The sequence below is a fragment of the Phoca vitulina genome, unplaced genomic scaffold, assembly GCF_004348235.1.
Source record: "Phoca vitulina isolate PV1807 unplaced genomic scaffold, GSC_HSeal_1.0 scaffold21, whole genome shotgun sequence".
Classification (NCBI taxonomy): domain Eukaryota; kingdom Metazoa; phylum Chordata; class Mammalia; order Carnivora; family Phocidae; genus Phoca; species Phoca vitulina.
The window spans coordinates 12,107,776-12,122,420 of record NW_022589724.1 but is presented as its reverse complement, the minus strand read 5'-3'; the positions used below and the strand labels follow the sequence as shown (position 1 = coordinate 12,122,420).

General features: G+C 41.2%; 1 protein-coding gene across 4 annotated transcripts in view; it reads left to right on the top strand.

Moving 5' to 3' along the window:
• The window catches only part of ECPAS (Ecm29 proteasome adaptor and scaffold), a 99,692-nt gene that overhangs the window by 68,076 nt on the left and 16,971 nt on the right, over positions 1-14,645 (top strand). For all 4 annotated transcript variants that reach the window (XM_032419113.1, XM_032419111.1, XM_032419112.1 and 1 more), the window contains 11 exons: positions 1,225-1,348; positions 2,011-2,156; positions 2,598-2,652; positions 3,704-3,818; positions 4,506-4,574; positions 7,370-7,487; positions 7,771-7,938; positions 10,285-10,364; positions 10,988-11,093; positions 12,018-12,065; positions 12,930-13,051. In XM_032419113.1, coding sequence (XP_032275004.1) covers positions 1,225-1,348; positions 2,011-2,156; positions 2,598-2,652; positions 3,704-3,818; positions 4,506-4,574; positions 7,370-7,487; positions 7,771-7,938; positions 10,285-10,364; positions 10,988-11,093; positions 12,018-12,065; positions 12,930-13,051 — 1,151 coding nt within the window. The remainder of the gene's footprint in view (positions 1-1,224; positions 1,349-2,010; positions 2,157-2,597; positions 2,653-3,703; positions 3,819-4,505; positions 4,575-7,369; positions 7,488-7,770; positions 7,939-10,284; positions 10,365-10,987; positions 11,094-12,017; positions 12,066-12,929; positions 13,052-14,645) is intronic.

Below are 14,645 nucleotides of genomic sequence, written 5' to 3'. Positions count from 1 at the left end.
TATTTGAGAAAGAGAGCAAGCGTGTGTGCATAAGTGGGGGTGAGGGGTAGAGGGGGAAGGAGGTTCCCCACTGAGCAAGGAGCCCAACACAGGGCTCAATTCCAGGACCCTGAGATCATGACGAGCCGGACTCAGACACTTAACTGACTGAGCCACCCAGGTGCCCCAATGTGTCAAAATTTTCTAAACCAAGTTAAAAAAATTTGAGGGGTACCCGGGCAGCTCAGTCAGTTAAGCATCTGACTCTTGATTTTGGTTCAGGTCATGATCTGAGGGTCATGAGATCGAGCCCCCATGTCGGGCTCTGTGCTGGGTGTGGAGCCTATTTAAGATTCTCCAAAAAAAACAACAGACAAACAAAAGAGATTCTCTTTCTCCTTCTCCCTCTGCCCCTCCCCCCCTGCTCGCTTGCACATGCTCTCTCTCTCTCAAAAAATTTTTTTAAAAATTTGAATATATACTATATAGAATTTTCTTAATGTTTGGTTTTTGAAACAATTTCAACCTTACAGTGCAGTTGTAAGAATAGCATGAAGAACTGTTCTTGTCTGGATTATTAACTTGCTATTGAAGCTAGCTAGCTCTTCATGGATCTCTGTACTTCTATACTGTTTTATCCAGATATACCAAATTTTACCATTTTACCACGTTCTCTCCTTTATCGGAACCACTGGAGAGTAGCTCGCGGACACCATGTAATTTAACAGCGCCCAGAGGCGGTATTAATAAGTTAGAATGGCTGCTGTGTATCGTGCTGTTACCGCCCACCAGGTGTCCCCTAGAAGCTTTATGTGCGTTACCCTCATTTCCTCCTACAGCCTGACGAGCTGGGTGATGGTGTTACACCTGCGTTACAAACGCAGTTGAGGCTCAGTTTAAATAAGTGTATGTAGCCGGTGAGAGACAGGTAAGAATTTGCCCCGAGATCTGTATGGCTTCAGTCCATACCCTTTTCCTCCAGAGATTAAAAATCCCTGCTTAGTGGTTCTCTGCCGAGGGTGAAGAGGGCAACGTGGGCTTGGAAAAAGATCTTCAGGGCATTCTCACATTCTCCATTCCCTCCCCTCGTCTCCCCTCCGAGCCACCCGGTTAGTGAGAGCCATCCAGGCAAGAGAGTAAAAACAGAGCATGTTGACAGACAAGATCTGAAACAGCTTTTTGTGGAAGTGGATGTTGTAGGGAAATGTTCTCGGTGATTCATGGCTTTCGTTTGCATGGTTGCAGGCCAAGCAGATCGAACTGCAGTTCACTATTGGCGAAGCCCTCACCAGTGCTGCCGTGGGAACGAGCTCCGTGGCTGCCCGGGACGCCTGGCTGGTGACGGAGGAGGAATATACTCCCCCTGCTGGTACCTCACACTCGGCTAACCCTTTTGTAATCCTCAAGTAACCCTTTCTGGTCTTGTTACCACATTTGAAGCAAAAGAAAAAATTTATGCGTTCCATTTTCACTCTTTTTAGGATATTTATATATGTCTTATCAGTTTGGTTCAGTCAAGAAAAATAGTTGGCTAAAGGAGAGTGAACACAACAAAATGAATGAGGTCTTCTTTTTTAGTTCTTTGGGAAACAAGGAGTTAGCTATGTATTACCTTCAAACTTGTGCGCTTTTTTTTCTGGAGGCTTGGTGTATTTAGCCATTTTCAGAAGTCGAGGCATAGTTACATTTCCAAGTTACCTGTCCCTTAGCCCTTATCACATAATGAAGCCTCAGGGTCTTCTGCTCACGCTCCGCGTACCTGTGCACTGGAGGTGCGCTGGCTTTTAGTGCCTACACTGGTGAGGAGTGCGCGCTTTCTCACTACACGTTACAGGTACCGTGGTGTCATATGTCTTGCGGGTCTCAAATGGATGATCATCAGTCCCTTCAGCAACCTCAACACCTTAATCGTGTAGACTTGAATATGTTCTAGGATTGTTGTACTGAGTAAATATTGAGTAAAATTTAATTTTTCAGGATACTCTTTTCATTTGTTTTAATTGATTTTATCATTCCTTTCTTTCCCCCCAGGAGCCAAAGTGAATGACGTGGTCCCCTGGGTATTGGATGTGATTTTAAATAAACATATCGTCAGCCCCAACCCACACGTGAGGCAGGCGGCCTGCATCTGGCTCCTTTCGCTTGTGAGGAAGCTAAGTACTCATAGAGAAGTGAAGGTAAGCCGCTCCGGAAATGGGTTCAGCACTGCTAGAAACCATCTTTGAAATATTTATAATTAAAAGGTGATAGGAAGGAAAGCGTATGAAGGTGAGGGCCAGTGCTGATAGTGAGGGCCATTAGCCAGTAACAGATATCTTGAAAGAAGCTGTGAATGAAGGTTGGCAGCCTGATGTACATTGGCTGGAAGATGATTCTAAACTTGAAGGCATAAGGTCAGATGGTCAGGATGGGGAGGCTGAGTGTGCATTAGACTACCTGTAAACGTACAACCTTCAGGCGATTTGGCCGCCTTCAGACAGAGCACAATAGGGTTTGTGGCTGTCTTGGGTCGGAAGACTCTTAGAAGGTGTTGTATGCCCTGAGAGAAGATTCTTACCTTCCATTAATCTACCAAGAGGTAGAGTTTGTGTTCTTGAATGCCTGTTTTCTTCTTTCAGTCTCACCTTAAAGAAATTCAGAGTGCATTTGTTTCCGTTTTGTCGGAAAATGATGGTAAGTTATTGGTAAATATTTGATTTGCCAACTTCATTAAGCTTGTGTTTTAAATTTTAAAAAATCTAGGTTAATGAACATAAAAGAAGGAACACAGGAAAGTATTTTTTTTGGTGGATTTAATTAATTAGATCATGTTCTTCAGTTTTACATTTAAAAATGGAACCGACTTAGGGTTGCTGGAGGGGAGTTGGGGGGGATGGGGTAACTGGGTGATGGACATTAAGGAGGGCACGTGATGTAATGAGCACTGGGTGTTATATAAGACTGATGAAATCACTGAACTCTACTTCTGAAACTAATAATACACTATATGTTAATCTTTTTTTAAATTCAATTAATTATCGAAAATGAAAAAAAAATGGCGCCAAGGCCTTCTTTAACATTAGTACTTACAAAAATAGCTTTTTTCTATTTCTTGTTCCTTTCCTGATATAAGCCAGGAGAGAGCAAATGTATTAGACATTTAAACAGTAGCTTTGTTTTATAAATTTTTTTTTTTAAAGATTTTATTTGAAAGAGAGCGCGCACAAGCAGGGGGGAGGGGCAGAGGCAGAGGGAGAAGCAGGCTCCCCGCTGAGCAGGGAGCCCGACGTGGGGCTCTATCCCAGGACCCTGGGATCATGACCTGAGCCGAAGGTGACGCTTAACCGACTGAGCCACCCAGGCACCGTGTTTTATAAATTGTTTTAAACATACGGTCTTATATTGACTTTTTACTTAAAAAATTGGATGTGGGTATATTGAAATCCGTGAGGCTGTTGTACTTTTCACATGTACGACTTGTAGTACACAGAACACTAAGGCCCAGCAGGGTTGACTTGGTTTGTGAGTTGGATCTTTTGTGAATGTAATTCTTACTTACAGGGACATTTGGTGCCATGTTCACTGAGATGATTTAATATGTTTTAACAAAATAGGCAGATTGATTCTGCTTTCATGTCTTCACTTGGGTATCATTTTGGATTTCTATTACAACTTAAAAAAATCCGACAATGGCCGGAAGACAAATTTTCTTAAAGTAATACTATTTTGTCTGACTTTTGTGCAGAACTTAGCCAAGACGTTGCCTCAAAAGGCCTTGGGTTGGTGTATGAACTGGGCAATGAACAAGATCAGCAGGAATTGGTTTCTACACTTGTAGAGACACTTATGACTGGCAAAAGGTACAGTGACCTTGTACACTTCAGATTTAAACACATACAGCACGATTTGCACATACTGAGAATATGCAGTGGAAGAAGGAAAATTCAGCATTTGATGTTCTTGTTTATTAAGTCTTTAAATTCAAGTCAGTGATTGTTATGTGGTGGATAGCAGTTTAATTATTCAGTGTATATTGTTTAGACAGTAAAGTGAAGTAAACTAAACTACTGTTCAGAAACAGGCCAGTAGGTCAAGCTTTAAAAGTTGAATGATCTCAGGACAATCAAAGCATTGGATTATAATAATACCGTAATTGCTGTTGGCTAAATGAAAATGAAGATGTGGAGGGGAAGCTTGCATGTCTTTCATAGTCTGATTTGTGAAGAGGATGAGAGGGGCAGTCATTCTTGTAATTGGTTACTGTTTTATGTTGCCTTCCTTGCAGGGAGGATACTTTTTAATGGATGACCACATTTAATTCAGTTTAACTTGATGTGGAATGCCTTTTACATCTCTTTGTTCATCCTAGAGTTAGTTTCACAGAATTCTCAGGCTGATTGGAAAGGATTTAGTTGACTTTTACATCTTGGTCGATACCTGCTATGGAATTTGATTTTATCAATTTATAAAAGAAATGAATCCGTTAGTTGAACGCTGCTTTGAAAAATTTGAGGCTAATATAAAGTCTTACTGTTGTTTTGCTTTAGAACTAAACATGAAGTTTCTGGAGAGACAGTGGTATTTCAAGGGGGAAGCCTTGGCAAAACACCCGATGGGTAAGTGTGCCAAATCCATCCATCAGTCATCACTGACACCTTTAGTCTCTGAATGGAGCACTCACGACACTGATTTCCACCCTCCTAGGAAACGTGTGTTAGTGGAAGAAGAAAACTTCTGTGGAGAAAGCATAGTGTCTCAGATTGGGGTTCTTGGGAAACAGACTCTGAGGTGGAGTTTTGGACAAAGCTGGAAGCTGACTGAAGAGTGCCCCAGGCTCATCACCTAGGGCAGTGAGGAGGCAGGAGAGGGCCGATGGCCCAAGGAGGAGCTGACCTGCTGCCAACACTTAAGCAGACCCTGGCCTCTGGAACTGGGCTGGGCAGGCCCTTCAGAGTTGTCCTGCTGTGAGGGGCCAGGACATTACATCCCCTCATCAGGCTTTACATCCCCTCAGTGTCTAGCCATTGGTGGTGGGCTGTTCTGGGGGAAGACCTGACCTTGGACTAAGGGCCGTTCCATTAGCTCCCAGCCAGCTGAGTCGTGAGGGGCGGTCTGGCAGCACAGCTCGGCATCCGCTGCACCTCGTTTTTTGGTGGGGGCAGCTCTGCTTGTCATTGTGGGGTCCATCAATTTAGCACTTCAGATTAATTCCTAGAGCCTTACCTCCTTTATCTTACCAGTATTCCATTGTGGTTATGCTGATGCTTTTCCTCTGAAACCCCTCAGGTCAAACTGTGCAGCTGGCTGTGCCCTGCTTCAGTGTTGTCTGCAACACCAGAGAGCAGCCATTTGTTCTGTTCTTGACTTTCTCCCATAGCTCGCTGTTTCCACATCAGAAGTTATTTTTGTTCCACTTACTGTCCCTGTAGACTTTTTCTGCATTTTTAAAAAGTGCTTTCTTTTCACAGAATAACTAATACAAATGATCGGGTATTTAAGGAAATATTATTTGTTCAGAGGAAAGTTAATAGGACTCAGAAGGAGTTATCAAGATTGGGTGCTGCAGTCCTACAATTTTTATGGACTGAATAGCCAAAGCCCTCTTGAAAAAGAAAAGTGAAGCCCAGAAGCATCACAATTCTAGACTTGAAGCTGTATTACAAAGCTATAGTAATCAGAACAGTATAGTACTGGCACAAAATAGACTCCTAGATTAATGGAACAGAATAGAAAATCCAGAAACCTGTAATTATATGGTCAATTAATCTTTGACAAAGCCGGAAGGAATGTCCAATAGGAAAAAGACAGTCTCTTCAACAAATGGGGTCAGGAGTACTGGACAACAACATGCAAAAGAAATACACAGAAATAAAGTCAAAATGGATTAAAGTTCTAAATGTGAGACCTGAAACCATAAAAATCCTGGAAGAGAGCACAGGCAAGTAACCTCTTTGACATCGGCCAAAGCAACTACTTTCTAGAGATTTCTCCTGAGGGAAGGGAAACAAAAGCAAAAATAAACTATTGGGACTACATCAAAATAAAAAGCTTCTGTGTGGTAGAGGAGACAACCAACAAAACTAAAAGGCAACCTGTGGAATGGGAGAAGATATTTGCAAATAACATATCTGATAAAGGGTTAGTATCTAATATATATAAAGAACTGATACAACTCAACACCTAAAAAACAATGGGCAGAAGATACGAACAGACATTTCTCCAGAGAAGACATCCAGATGGCCAACAGACACATGAAAAGATGCTCAACATTACTTATCAGGGAAATACAAATCAAAACCACAATGAGGTATCATGTCACATCTGTCAGAATGGCTAAAATCAACAGCACAAGAAACAACAGGTGCTGGCAAGGATGTGGAGAAAAAGGAACCTCCTCTTATACTATTGGTGGGAATGCAAACTGGTGCAGCTACTGTGGAAAACAGTATGGAGGTTCCTCAGAAAGTTAAAAATGGAACTACCCTATGATCCAGCAATCATACTACTGGGTATTTACCCAAAGAATACAAAAATACTAATTCAAAGGTGTACGTGCACCCTGATGTTTATAGCAGCATTATCTACAATAGCTGGGATATGGAAGGGGCCCAGCTGTTCACTGAGGTAGATGAATGGATAAAGATGTGGTGTACATATATATATACACAATGGAGTATTATTCAGACATAAAAAAGAATGAAATCTTGCCATTTCCAACAACGTGGATGGGGCTAGGGAGTATAATGCTAAGGGAAACAAGTCAGAGAAAGACAAATTCTGTATGATGTCACTCACGTGGAATCTGAGAGTCAAACAAATGATCATATGGGAAAAAAGAGATGAAAACCAAGATACAGACTCTTAACTATGGAGAACAAACTTATGGTCACCAGAGGGGGAGTGGGGGGATGGGTAAAGTAGGTGATGGGGATCAAGGCGGGCACGTGCTGTGAGGAGCACTGGTTGATGTATGGAAGTGTTGAATCACTGTATTGTACACCTGAAACTAATATAACACTATGTTAACTAACTGGCATTAAAATAAAAACTTAAAAATGATTGGGGTGCTGTAGCTTAGAAAAGACTTGGGGATGATAGAAGTTGTCTCTAAGCGACTCCTGATTCTGAGAGAGATTGGTGCACAAGGTAACAAGGAATTACTGAGCCACCTCCCGGGGGGGTGAGGGCTCCACGTCCAAGGGACTCAAGGGGGCCTTCCCGTCATTTACCTGGCCTTGTCAGTAATTGAACTAGGTGACTCTTTATATTCCTCTCAACCGCATTCTCTTCGTCTGTGGTGATGAGATTGAGAACATAATTTAAAAATGTCCTACTAATATTGGTGACGTAACTTTTACTAGGCTGGAGACGGAGAAATACATTGTGTACTTTTTGTTTGTTTGTTTCCAAGCCAGGGCCTCTCTACTTACAAGGAGCTTTGTTCTCTGGCAAGTGATCTTAGTCAGCCAGATCTGGTGTATAAATTTATGAATTTAGCCAACCATCATGCAATGTGGAACTCTAGGAAGGTAAGTTGCTATCACGGACGGTTTTTGCTTTTAACCTCCAAACCAAACCTGCTACATTGGCTGGCAGTGGCGATTGATATGCAGTTTGCTTTGTAAAAGTCTGGGGTTAGGGAGAGCCAGACCACCGCATGGTTGCTGTTACTGCTACAGCTGGGACACCCAGTGGATCAGGTCCAGGGACAGGTTTGGGAGGGAGGATTTTGTGATCTTCGTAGATTTAATATATTAACATTTTACCACAGTGAGGTATCTGAGTCACTTCATCACCATCTTATTTTTTTAGGGTGCTGCTTTTGGTTTTAATATGATTGCCTCCAGAGCTGGAGAACAGCTGGCTCCTTTCCTGCCTCAGCTGGTTCCCCGTCTTTATCGTTACCAGTTTGATCCCAACCTGGGCATTCGACAGGCCATGACAAGTATTTGGAATGCATTGGTCACTGACAAATCAACGGCAAGTATCTGGGAACCCTTGTCCAAGATTACACATGGGATTTCAACCCAAGGCCCATCTTTCTTTCTGCTCTGTATACTTACCTGTTTAGACAAATAAGCTTTCTTTCATTCTTTGCTTTCTCCGTTCTTTCAAGATGTCGAAGATGCTCGTGGCCACATTTATTAAAATCTCAAGAATGGAAATAATGTAAATGTCCGTGGGGTGGCTGGCTGAGGAAGTGGCGGGACACTCACACAAACGGAATACCGTGTCGGTCGGTATTGTCCATACAGTGGAGAACAGGCCACAGTCCTGCCTTCACGGAGTCCCCTTTGTTGAGGCGCTAGACAAGGAAACAGGCCATTACCATGTATGGTTTTCTCTCTTGGTTTTCTGTTCTCTGGCTGCTTGTCATACTCGATGCCACTTGTTGATGTTAGGATTTCTCAGGGCTTGCCTCTGAGTACCTTTTACTCTCTCAATTTTATGTTTTGAGCTCAGCAGTTCCAGTGAATCTAAATGTCATCTTACTTGTGATGGTTCCCAATCTTATATTTTGGCCCAGACTTGACTTGTGTTCCTGATTTGCACATCCAACTGCCCGCTTCACTTGGATGCTGTTTCACAATTCCTTCAACTTAACATGTCCAGAACAGGACTTTCCCCTCTCTTCTCAACATTCATCCATTTACCCATACCAGGAAACTTGGTATCCTCTTGATTTCTGTCTGTTGTGCCCCTACTTTCAGTTGAATCCAGTAGTGAATTCTGTTGATTCTGCTTCCAAAGTATCTCTTGAATCCACTCTCTTCTTTTCCCTGATTATTTCCTGGAGAACAGGGTGTCCCCTCTCTCTCTTCTCTTTGCCGTCCTTTATTTAATCAGCAGTAAAAGTGATTTAAAAAGAAATTGGATTTTGCCATTTGGGGTTAAAATCCTTTAGTGGCTTCATTGTTCACTTTAAATAAATTCCATGAGCCTTACCTTACCTTTGCAGTCCCTGCACATGATACGGCTTTTCCCCTTCTTCACTTTAGTGTCAGGTTGAGTGTGTTCCTGTTCATGGTGATAGGCCTTGAGGATTCAGCTTTGAAGGCTCTAGCAGAGTATTTGGTACCACTGGGTCAGTCAAGATCTAATAGGCCACTTGGCTTGATAGATCTGCGTCCAGTGCACAGGCTGAGGCTTTTGAGATGTGAGTATCATCTCCTTATGAGTGAAAGGGGATCAGTGAGATCGGTCTGTCTCAATGGATAGATGAGATAGTGCGGATGAGATCACCGTGGAGAATGTTTAGAGAACTGGACGTAAGAAGATGTCAGTTTGTTAAATCTTAGGTGAGTTATTTACCTCTCTGTCTTGGTTTTCTTCCATATAAGTGAGGATAACAAAACCTTTCCTACCTATAAGAGTAAAAGTGGAAAAGCCTTAAGTTTTTTTTTTTCTTTTTTTTTTGAGATTTTATTTATATGAGAGAGAGCACGCGCACAAGAAGGGAGAGGGGCAGGAGGGAGGGGTGGGGGCAGAGGGAGAAGCAGACTCCCTGCTGAGCGTGGAGCCCACCGTGGCTGGATCACAGGACCCTGAGACCATGACCACAGCCAAAATCAGATGCTTAACCAACTGAGCCACCCAGGTGCCGCCAAGCCTTAAATTTTGAGGTTCTTGGGATCAGTATAAGAATTGAGCCTCCCATTAGTTACTTGTTATTACCAAATTGTTAAGTGTATATCCAAACAAAACAGGCTTAAAAGATTCAACTCACCTTTCGTTCTGAACAATCATAATACTTCTTTATGTGGCAGACACTGTACATATTACCAGGGATATGGAGACAAGTCAGACACTGTCCTTGTCCTTGGGGTCTCAGTGTGATGGAGCAGTGTAGTTACATACAGTCTGATACGACATGCTGAAGAAGGTGCTGTGGGAACACAGAGGAGAGTAGGCCAGTATTCTCCACCAGGTGATGCCTGATTTGAATCTTGAGGGACAGGTAGGAATTAGCCAGGCAAGCAAGAGATGGAAAGGGATTGTAGGGAGAGATATTATGTATCAAGGAATAAAGGCGAAATAGTACATGATACCTTTGGAGCTAGCTCAGTCACAGAGGGCTTTGTATCCATGCCTGGGTGGTTGGATTTTATTCTCGTGTCCTGAGGAAGACAAGAGAATCAAGTTTGCATTTTAGAATGATCATTCTAGCAGCTGTCAGCAAGCAGAGTGGGGAGAGACTTGGGGGCTGAGACGCCCAGAGACACTCAGGCTGCTACCTACAGAGACATGGTTAGTGTGGTTGAGAGATTAATAACTTGACAGTTGATGAATTTCACATTTTAAATGTTAAACTTTTTCTTTCATTAGGTGGATAAATATTTGAAGGAAATTCTTCAAGATTTGGTTAAGAACCTTACCAGCAGTATGTGGCGAGTTAGAGAATCCAGGTACCATTTTTGGAAATATAAGACTAGTCAGATATAACTAATTTTTTTTCTTCAAGTTTCCAAGCTTTATACTTTATACTTTATGCAAAAGGAATAAATTACTGAATTACTAAATTAGTAATTACTGAATTACTGAATTATATTTTTGGTTGGGTTAGAGAGTTCTCTCTACTTAACTATTTAAAACTCTAAAATAAACACCCAACTCTAGTCAGTGGTTTTTCTAAATTGTCTTAGTTTATATGACATTAAAGAAGATCACTTGTTAAATTGGTAGACATTAAGATATATACTGTCATGACTTTGTAGGGTGTCATTACTTATATATTTATGTAAATTTATTCAGTGCGTGTTACGTGCTTGTCAGGGTGCTGCGTGGGGGGTGCACTGGTAAATAAAAAATGCTGTATCCTCTCAAAGAGGCTGTATTGTAGTTGTGGGACGCAGACATCTGATGAATATAAATGCCACGTGTGTGGGGGGGTATTTGAGGCACCAAGGAGAGAACAGGTGTTGCTGTCCAGGAGTGAGGCAGAATCCATATTCTTGTTTGATATGAATGTTTCATAGTAAGATTGAGCTTTCTTGATCATAAACTTGAAAACCAAATTGTTTATTTTCAGCTGTTTAGCTCTGAATGATTTATTGAGAGGAAGACCTCTAGATGACATCATTGATAAACTTCCAGAAATTTGGGAAACTCTTTTTCGGGTACAAGATGATATCAAGGTATTAAAAAAAAAGTCTGCATTTATTCACAGAATAACTTTAACTGGGATTGTTAAGATATATACGTTGGGTATTTCAGAATTCACTCTCTATGCAATTTTAAGAGACTACAGTTTCCTCCCAAAATTTCAGTCTTAATGTGTCTGTGATGTTGCAGGGTTTTTTTCAATAGAGATTTTATGATGTTACTGATTAGGACAAGTAACAGTTTGGAAATAATCCAGACAACCTCTACTTGATCAGTTTTATAAATTGGATCAGTTAATCATAAATAACGTGACCAATTCCTTTGAATTTTAAATTCAATCTAAATTTTAGATATTTTGGTATCTCACCATTAGAATTAGGCACTTTAGTTTTACCTTTCTTTTTGACTTATTCATTAGAGATTTTTAAAAGTCTTTTAGAATCCTCATACAGATATTTATATGTTTGCATTTATAATACCTTTAGTTTCTAAACTGTTATATGTTTTTTTAAAAGATTTATTTATTTTTTGAGAGAGAGAGATGAGTGTAGGGAGAGGTGCAGAGGGAGAAGGAGAGAGAGGGTCCCAGGCAGACCAAGCAGACTCTGTGCTGAGCTCAGAGCCCCGCATGGGGCTCAGTCTCACCACCCTGAGATCATGACCTGAGCTGAAACCAAGAGGAGGACACTTAACTGACTGTGCCACCCACGTGGCCCTAAACTGTTATACTTTGTAGCCATATTTTTGTAAGGTCAAAATAGGTCATACCTAAAAAAATATATGCCATTATAACATGTTCCTTGATGGGCAGGGAGCCTAATGAAACACTATTTTTTACCTGATATTGCAAGTAGGATTTTTCACTAATCTGTGTAGAGTCGGAGGCAGTTAAATACACATCGTGGGGTGAATGGGAATGAAACTAATCTGTCATGCCATACTTTCCTCATTTTTAGGAATCTGTACGGAAAGCTGCAGAACTAGCTCTGAAAACTCTGAGCAAGGTGAAAACTCTTATCTTATACTGGGAGTGAAGTGGGGCAGGGCTTTCTGTGACCAGGACAACGATGACTTATTTTTTTGTCATCTCAATTGACATTGAGTTGCAGTGACATAAAGTAATCGGTTTCATGTTATAGTTCAGTGTTCTTACAGTGAATGAGAAACTAGGTGCCATTATACTAGAATACTAGTATTTTTAGCATAGAATATGTCTGGTCTCTTTATTTGGTCGGCTCCTGTGGGCCTTTACATAAGGTATGACTTTCACTCGACCCTGAAGAACACATTACTCATTTAGATCCAGCCACATCTACCTCTTCTCTTATTATTACTGTGGTTTTGTGTTCAGCTGCCTTGCATGTTTATGAGGTTGGCAAGCTTTTTGAAACTAGTTTCTTACTTGAACTTGATTGTATGGTATTTCAGGGACTTGTACATTCTATCTGTATAGGCTTGCTGCCATGGATTACGTCGTTAGTAAGTAGTAAAAACAGGTTTTAAATCCAGGTGATTCTTATTCCCAATTTGTGTTCCTGACCACTGTGTTATGCTGCCACCCAAAGTTATTGATGATGATAATACCTTAAGCCTTCTGCAGAGTGCTTTCTTATAAATTTTCTCACTTCCTTTTCAACTGTTTCCTGTCTCACAAATGACAAGACCAAAGCTTACAGAGTGGAAGGCATTACCCAATTCCCTGTTAGGTGTTGGCAGACAGAGCATTCTTTTCTGTTTCTCCCCGAAGTGTCATGGAGTTGATTCTTACTCTTTTCTGTGGCTATGGGAAATAGAAAGTATTTTGTTAGATGAATGCTTTATTGGGTAAGAGGTCAGTTTCACTAATTTCCATGCTCTGTGTATGTGAGGTTTGTGTGAAAATGTGTGACCCCGCCAAAGGAGCAGCTGGCCAGAGAACCATCGCGGTCCTTCTGCCTTGCCTTCTGGACAAAGGAATGATGAGTCCTGTGACAGAAGTTCGAGCCCTCAGGTGTGAATCAGCTGATAAAATGAATGGATTTACTTAGTTTCTAGCCATTCTGCAGAAATAGTGTTTCTCTGAATGTTAGATTCTTCAAAGTATGGAGAAAATGAGTTGAGGAGAATACACTGAGGTGACCCAAGAGCATTTGTGAAAAGTTCTGAGGGAGAACATTTCTCAGAAACAAACATTCTCATGGGAACCTTGCTTTGGACCAACATCCTGCTGTTCTGCTTTGACCTTGTGTAGGGTGTGTTACTGTGTTGCCGTCAGCATCTGTCCTCGGCAAGCACATCTTTCTGTTATGCCCCTGGTCCTTGGGAGGTTGCTATTGGTGAGACCATTTAGTAATATTTCACAGATAACTAGGTTTAAAATAAACTGTACCACCTGCAACAATGAAGTACTAAAAAAATACACTCACATGTTTAGACATATATGGCCATTTTGTAAAATTCAGCAGTGAAGGATTCTAGTTTCTTGTTTTTTTTTTTTTAAACTAGAGTCTTATTTAGGAATTTTAGCTGTCATTTTATTTCACTCTTAAAATTAGATCACATTAATAGTACCAGCAGTATTTCATACTAAGAGTAACTATTTCTTACTATTACTAATAAAATAATGGATGAGGGAAGTTTTTTTTTTTAATTAATTACCTTATTTTAGAGAGAGAGTGCATGCGCGTGAGCAGGGAGAGGGGCAGAGGGAGAGAGAGAATCCTGAAGCAGACTCCTTGCTGAGTGCGGAGTCCAACACAGGGCTGGATCCCAGGACCCTGAGATCATGACTTGAGCCAAAATCAAGAGCTAGTAGCTCAACTGACTGAGCCACCCAGGCTCCCTGAAGGTGTTTTTTTGTTGTTGTTGTTTTGTTTTGTTTTTAAAGAATTCACATAACAAAGGCAAAGGAATGATAAAAGTAGGATATTACTGTTTTGCTGACCTCATTAAAATAATCTAGGGTAATGATCATTAGTGGCTCCTAAATCCACTGGTCAAAGGTTGTTGGAAGCTTTAAATGGATGGTCAGGAGAACCAAACTTGAATTCACTGACCACTTAATATCACAAAAAAAGATAAGCAGACATTACATGCATCCTAATGTGATGGAATAGGACATGTACACCACCACCTACAAAAGATTCATGGTAAAAAAAAAAATTGAACCTGAACCTGATTTAGCCTGAAGATCTGTACAGGGGACAGAGAGGAACATGTTGAATGACACCATTGGAAGAGAGTTAGTGAGGACAAATAAATTATAAGGAGAAAAAGGAGGGATGATTAAAAAGGATTTAAGAAATGCAGTAAATTGCAATGTGTGGGTGGACTCTGGATCCGATTCCAACAAACCAACTTACTTTTTTTTTTTTTTTTGAGTGAGAGAGGTGGAGGGGTGGGAAGGGGAGAGGGAGAGAGAGAGAGTGTCTTAAGCAGGCTCCAAGCCCAGCATGGAGCCCCACGCAGGGCTCGATCTCACAGCCCTGAGATCATGACCTGAGCCACAATCAAGAGTTGGACGGACACTTCACTGACTGAGCCATCCAGGTGCCCTCCAAACGAACCAACTCTTTTTTTTTTTTTTTTTTTTTTAAGATTTTTGT